The 7,659-nt window shown below is 45.2% G+C and overlaps 1 protein-coding gene across 1 annotated transcript; it reads right to left on the reverse strand.

Annotated features, from left to right (window-relative positions):
* Window positions 1–482: 482 nt before the first annotated feature.
* LOC136578679 (forkhead box protein H1-like) lies at window positions 483–4,712 on the reverse strand. The gene is made up of 3 exons (XM_066578868.1): window positions 4,320–4,712; window positions 1,783–1,887; window positions 483–1,478 (listed from the first exon to the last, which is right to left on the reverse strand). The coding sequence occupies exons 1-3, from the start codon at window positions 4,710–4,712 to the stop codon at window positions 483–485; spliced, it is 1,494 nt and encodes a 497-aa protein (XP_066434965.1).
* Window positions 4,713–7,659: the final 2,947 nt, after the last annotated feature.

Genomic DNA, 7,659 nt, shown 5'->3' on the forward strand with positions numbered 1-7,659 from the left:
TGTGTGAGAGTATAGGATCTGCACCTATAACTGCATCATTGAGGCTGAGCAAGTGGAACAGACAGTGTACGTGGCAGAGGTCAAGAACATACAATAAGTCACACGTATGATCATTCCTAGCCTAGACAACCACAATGGTGGCGTCAAGATCTAGCTAATACATGGCTTTATAAATATGGTAATCACAGCCAACATCTATAAATATCAGAGGTTTATCTTATGCCAATTTCTCAGCTGTCGAAAATCAATACAGTCAACATAAGGAGGAAGACTTCTGTGCAAAAATCCTGACGACTTAACATAAAGCAAACTACTCTTAATAGTCCAGGTCACTATGGTGTGCAGCAACTCATTGCATAAAAGGAGCAAGTCACTTAGGTCTGGAACACCTCATGAGGCACAATCTTCGTCCAAAAGAAAAGCTTAAAAAAGGAGTCATATGCACTATGCCAAGGTCCTCAGTCCTGTGAAGAAGGTTCCACCTACAGAAGACTTTGACCTTGGTTGCTGGAGCTGGGCAGGTATTGGCCCAGGAAGGCCGGGTGAATTAGATCTCCTGGGTGAGTCATCAATACATCACATACACTTTTGTTGGGTGGCACAGCCCTCAACATGTTCTCCAGATCAGGAGGGGGGGCTGGGCATGGATTCTCAGGGTTCGTGGATTGTGACAGGAATCCCCAGTATGGTGGCGTCATGTAAGGGGAAGGTCCATAGCTATAGTAGGGATACCGTGAAAAGGGGAAGAAAGGAAGAACACTTGGAGGAGCCACCATGTTGGGTGGCACACACTTCGTGTAAGATGTTGGCAGCTCTGAAGGAATAGAGGAAGGTCCACATGGAGAACACTGTCCAGCACTTGAATCAGAACTACCACCTCTACTCTCATTGTCCTTTTTTTTACGTTTTATGGGCTGTTGTGGACTTCCCGACACCTCCCTACAGTGTTCAGGCTTCTCATCACAGCTGAGTGGAGACATGGTGGACACACTGGCACTGGATGAGGAGTAGATGGATTGGCTAGTGGGAAAGCTAGGACTACTGGAGCTCTGGAGCAAATGTGAGGAGTTGCACAGGTGAGGTGTGGGGGCCCAGAGATTGTTAGTCTGGGAATGACCTTGTTTTTGGTTCTCCACTGCCTTTGAGACATCTGGAAGATCAACGTCTTGCAAATCATGGAGTAAGGAGTCGATCATGAAGGAGCTGTTTAGTTTGACAGCATTGTGGAGATGATCAGAGTTTTCTCCTGTAGAGCTGGCGCTAGAATGATTACTGCCGGGCATCTGTTTGTAGAGGTCTCCATTGCTGTTGTTCTTGTAATTGTGCAGGATGTAAGGAGATAAGTCATGGACGAAGAGCTCTGGTCCACCTCGAGTCATGACCGTGTTCTGTAGTTTCATTGCGTCCAGAGGGATCCGGCTCACGTCCACCGTCCAGAAGTTACCTTTGGCCTGAGGCTTCCCTGGATCCTTCAGCACCTGCAAGAACGAAGACATATCAGACCCTTAGGGTGAACTTAGTCAATGAAGACTCCAAGTGTACGGCAACCATGCAACATTTTGCAATGGGACTAAGGGAAGAAACATACGAAACATGACTCTAGAGAAAGAGCTAAACACCCCATGCTGTGTCCGGCCCTACTCACCCCACATATGGGGCACCAGTGGCCCCAACTACACATTCTACAGCCCTGATGGGACAATTCCCATCCCTACCTTCAGGACAGGGAACGTTATACCGCGTTGTGTCCCTACCTTCAGGACAGGGGACTTTACACTATACCTTTCTGAAGCAGTCATTGAAGGATAGATTGTGGCGCACTGAGTCCTTCCATCCAATGTAGTCTCCTTTAAAGAACGGGAACAGGACTTCAATGCTTTTCAAAATCTGAGAAAAACATAAGGGTTAATGTAATGGGCGGTGGTGAATATCAACAGAGTGAATACTGACTGATATACCATTTACTGCAAAAACTGTACAACAGGAGATAATTAGTGTCCTAGGACATCGGCACAATTAAAAAAAAAAAGTGCCAATTTCACCAAACTAATCGTGATGCTACATGTGATGTATGCATACATATTCCATTTCTCTTTCCCCTCACGACTTCTAGATAAACTTTGCACATTTTACATCTCCTTTTAGCTTTTACTATTACTGCATGGGGTCTACATGTTCTCCTGGGTTTCCTCTCACACTACAAGAGCAACCTGATGAATAAATTTGGAATTTAGACTGTTCGCCCTGATAGAGCGATGAGCTCTTTACAGCACTGCAGGATATATGTACTGTATAAATAAGCAAAACTAAATAGATGGAAATCGAGCGGAAAAAAAAACTAAATTTGGTGCCATAGTCTGAAAGGATGAGGGTGCCCCCCAGTGACCATGTGTTAAGGTGAATGGGGGGGGGGGGGGGGGCGCTTTATCGGGGAAGGGGCGACATTCCGGTCATTTGTCTTCAGGATTTAGATAAGGCACAGATTGGGATCAGGTCACAGCAGGAGGCGGTTATCTGAGAGCTGTCACTGTCACTCACAAGTGCCACATCCACAGCAGTGGGCTCCCTGCTGAGACCACCCCCAATCTTTAGGTCTCTGACCTTTTGCCTCCAGGTTTCGTTTACAGTAGTGACGGTTCCCAAAGTGTTATCATAGTCTCAGCTGGATGTGAATGATCCCCTTCCCCCAATCTGCACTTATCTGGATGCAAATTTTCCACCCCAGCCCACACTATACATGTTAGTACCCCCATCAACCCTCCCCATCTCTAGCGAGTTCCCCCCACCCATACTATACATGTCAGTACAACAAACGTCCCATTACACCCCAATACTATATCAGCAGTGGTGGTCCCATACTATGTATAACAATACCCTCATCTCCAGTGACACCCCATGTCAGTCACCCCATCCACATCTCCAGCGACACCCCAATACTATGCCAATAACCCTCAACTCCAGTGAAACCCCCATATTATACATGCCATTACACCCATCTCCAGTGACAACCCAATACTGTCAGTAACCCCCCCCCACACACACACACACTTGTGACTACCCCCTGCACCGACTCTAGTGCCCCCTTTCTGAAGTATGTTAATTCACAGTCTGACTCCCTTTTCACACCCCTTCCCTTATGATCTGGATACCTTGAGTACTCTCCATACTATCTACACAATTGATACAGTTGCTACAGACCCCCTAAATACTGAATGTCCCCCACTTAGTCCATCCTGACCCAACCCCCTTACTATATATGTGAATACCTCAGTCTTTGGTGACCACCATTTCTCACCTCCAACCACCTTAATACTGCACACTTGGAATACTATTGTGTATACAGAGGCTCTATACTGTATATATGAATGTGTGTGTGTGTCCCCTCCCCCTTCCTTTCCATTCAGAGGATAAGAGATTCTTCAGCATCTTGTAACTTCTAAAGCAAATGGGATTAACGCTGCAAACAGATAAACAGGACAACAAAGAGGCCAGGACAATGGGAGGGTAGACCAGGTCACCAACTAATTATAATGAGAAGCTGGATATACTACAGACTTCAAATACAGTCCCTCCCAGCTGCCAACTCCTGGGAGGGGGGTGTGTGCTTAGAGAGAATATCGCTATAGTGATTAGCCAAGGAGACCGTACTGAGAACAGATAATTGTGACCCAATCAAGCATTTTGAGATGCCCCCAGTCTACTGTGATGGTAAGCAATTGTGGCCAACATATCTCCCAACTCCTCCATACACATTAGATGGTTCCTGGGTCCCACCAGAATCTGCAAATTTGACAGCCTTTGCTCTAAAGTGGTGGGTGATGACCCTGACCGCATAGCATTACTTCCATGTAGAACCCTGGTTCAGCAAATCCTGCCCTGGGGTAGACTACAAACTGTCAGACATGTATGAGAGCACTATAGGTCAACCAAGAACTGACAGCTCAGGGAACGAGTATTCAGTATGGAAGCTCCCCCCCCATATCATCTAAACCCTGTATGGCCTTAGCAGAATGAGACCAACAGGAACCCCATATAATCCATCCTCCACCCCCTGAGCTGTCCACAACCCACCGCTATAAAGGATACAACCAAGAAAACGATAAAGTGAATATGTGACCCTACAGTAGTCTGCAGCTAGTGACTCTTCAGCTTTTGAGAAACTAGCTGCAGTAGAACCCTGACAGGACATGCCTTGAGTTGTAGAGTCCAGACTACTGCCCTGGCGAGTCCCCATAATATCAGCCAGTTAATATCTTCCACAATGGGGATCTGGACACTAGTAGTGGGCTCGGAGGAGACCCTAGTGAGTTAGAACTTACCTGAGAGAGCTTAAGCATCTTGTCGGGAGAGTTCTGAATGACGAAGGCAATCATGGCCAGATAAGAGTAGGGCGGTTTGGCGTAACGCTGGTAGTTTTTCTTCTTCATCTTTTTGGTGGTCTTGCCCTCAGTGGATCTTTGGTCTTTCATACTCTTAGTGACCGGGAGTTTGGAGCAGGATGGATCCTGGATGCAAGCTGTAGGGTCTTTACCTGTCTCTGTGCCCCACTGACCCCCATCATTATGCGCAGACAGGGGCCCCCAGGATTGGTACCCAGCAGACATGTCAAACTGCTGATGACCAGAGCTGAGGGTCACCAGGCTGAGCGGCTCATTGCTCTGGAGCGTAGTCCCTGATGAGAAGCTGCAGTACAAGGTGTCAGAGTCTCTCATGCTGACCACTTCCCCAACAGACCTTTGTTATGCAGATGAGGCTCCAACAAGTGAACCTGGCTCCAGGGGTGGGAAATGACCTGTGTCCTGGGGAGACAAGACAAGGAGGTGTGAGAGGGAAGGGACAGAAGTGTGGAAACATATGTCAAATACTGGAGACCCCAGAGCCCACCATGGAGCTGTTCTTTCTTATGTCATTGGGGTGCAAGATACAAGACTCATGGGGTCCATTTACACAACGCATAGCACAAGCTATTAAAAGGTTGATTAGTCATTGGGGTGCTGGATACAATTATTGAGGGACGTTTGCTGGTGGGGGGGGGGGGGAACTACAGCTGTGGTGGGGTCTTGTGATGTGCAATCAGTTGGGAAAATGAATATCCATAGTGATAAAGTGGTCACTGTATTTCAGGGATCCAACTAGAAGTTTGTGGGCTCCAATGCAAAATCTGTAAACAGGACCCCCACCCAATGCGTCATTAATGTAGGTGTCTTATGTAATAGGGAGGCCTTTGGCTCCATGGCCTGATCTTGACTGCTACCTCTGTACCCCTATTACTACGCCCCTGCAGGAGTCTGCTTCATGTATATAGTGAAAAAACTCTCTAGAAGACGCGTCCCCACTTTTACCCAGACTAAATGTCTTGTCAAAATTTCTTAGTCCCTCCATACAGTATAAATACTGGCATCTTCTGAGAAGACCCCTCTTCCCACCAGTAAACCACTCTATATCTATGCAATTGTAGGTGGTGGTCTCAGAGGCGTCATAAGGGTCTGATGCATTATTGGGGGTTTGGCTCATCTTCATGGACAGATTATAGGTTAACATGAGATATGGGGGGGGGGCAGAAGCTTCATTCAGTTTTTGTAGACCGCTCCAGTTTGCAGGGTACTTTTATTGAGCCCATGTTCTGCAGAGCATCTCAGACTCATTCGCTGCAGATGACTGCTTCACACTATGGTCTTCATGAACATGAGCTATTGTTCCCTTATCAGTCTTTTTAAGTTAAAGTGAATGATAAGTCTGGTATGAGCGAGTACAGTCTATTGCTCCCTGTTATCAGTCATTTCAGACAGGGAGGAGAGTCATCTAAACACTGTACAAGCGCTGACATCACTGCTAAGGTAGTTAGCGCTCAGGCAGAGCATTTAGACAGAGTTCAACGATGGATCACGAGCTTCTCGCTCAGCACTTCACCTTCTATGTGAAGCACTGAGCGTTTACAAGCAGCAACAAGCCTGAGATCCAGCAATATATTTATCAGGTTTTTTTTAAATTTTGTTTTCAATTGCATATGTTTTTAAAGGATCCGTTTTGCAATTTGTCGTTAATGCTCAGGCTACCTACACCCAGGCGAGTGCGATACCTGGCAGAGAAACTGCCCGATATCGCATTTTTCAACACGCGTTTCACCTGCAGAAATGACACAATTTTCAGGCAAATTCACCTTGCATCCCTTCTGTGAAATTCCGATTCTCTTTCGCATGTTTTACACACGATAGTGGATCGGAAGGGTTTCCCATTGATTTCAATGGGAAACCTCGCATCAGACTCGCACGCACGGCATGCTTGAACCATGTGATGCATTTAAGGCTGGATTGAAATCAATGAGTGAAGCGTTCCGAAGAATGCAAAGAGATCGGACATGCAGCCATTTTTCCCTCTTCGTGAAGAAAAACATAGCTTGTGTGTATGACTCCATTCAAAAGAATGGAGTTCATATTCACATGAGTTTTAATAGTCTCACAACGCACAAAACTCGCGCAAGATTCTCGGCCATAGGAAACCAGTTTCACTTCTTTAGGTGTTTTTGCCGCTGGTAATAAACAGAGGTGAAACCACATTGACTTGCATTGAGGTATTCAAACATGCATTTTTCATACACCTGAAGAAAAAATAAATAAATTTTGTTCTGTATAATGGACTGCAATAGTCCATTGAACTCAATGGAATTCCGCAAATACACAGTGAATATGCATGACACGTGCATTCATGCAGTAAATCAATAGCGGCTTCTTGCCATTTTTTGTGAGCATAAATACTTAGTGAACACTACATATTTACACATGCAAAAAGGGAAGAGGTTAAAAATACAATTTGGTTGTATGAATGCAACTTAAATATATATTGGCACTGCATATTACCCACTGAAAATAGATACTCTCGTGAGCAAGCCACAACCACTTCAAGAGTGATGTGCTAAATGGACAAAAAAAAAAAATTTGAACCAAGTAGAAACCTTTCAGTTCCGTCACCCACTGACTATTGCGTACAAAAAAAAAAAAACAAAACAAAAAAAAAAAAAAATACACAGTGAGGCACTTCAGTCCCTACTGTCCTATTGAAATTGATGGGAACTTAAACTAAACCATTGTTTTCAATTTGCTGCATATATGAATGAGCCTAAGTAGTCCAGACAATGCTCTGTGATATAAACATCCTTGATTCCAGACTGATACATTGTAACAAACTAAGGCCACATTCACATCTGCACTGGGAACTCTGTTGGGAGGTTCAGTCACAGATCTGGCACAAAATACCAGAAGAGTATTATACCAGTAAAATGACGGACAGCTGACCAGAAACCAAACGGACCCCATTATGGTCAGTGGGGTCCATTCGGCTCTGTCATAAGACAAATCCGTTTAGCCAGGTGGGAGGAAATTCCGCTTTCCTGCTCCTATAACGGAACCCCCGACACAAATGTGAAGGCAGCTAAACAGAGATTTGAGGATACAAGTGCATCACAGAATATTGTCTACAATGTATACAGCTGTAGGGAACCCTCCGCTGAGAGCAGGACTAGCTATGTACAAAGTTACTGCTTTTGTTTATAAACAAGAATGTTCTCATTCTCCAGAGATCTTGGAAATGAGGAACTGAGATAAAGTTTGATAGGAAAGTGCAGAACTTTTCATTATACAGTGATGAAGTTTGTACCTCCAG

This window comes from Eleutherodactylus coqui, chromosome 9 (genome assembly GCF_035609145.1).
Source record: "Eleutherodactylus coqui strain aEleCoq1 chromosome 9, aEleCoq1.hap1, whole genome shotgun sequence".
Taxonomy (NCBI): Eukaryota; Metazoa; Chordata; class Amphibia; order Anura; family Eleutherodactylidae; genus Eleutherodactylus; species Eleutherodactylus coqui.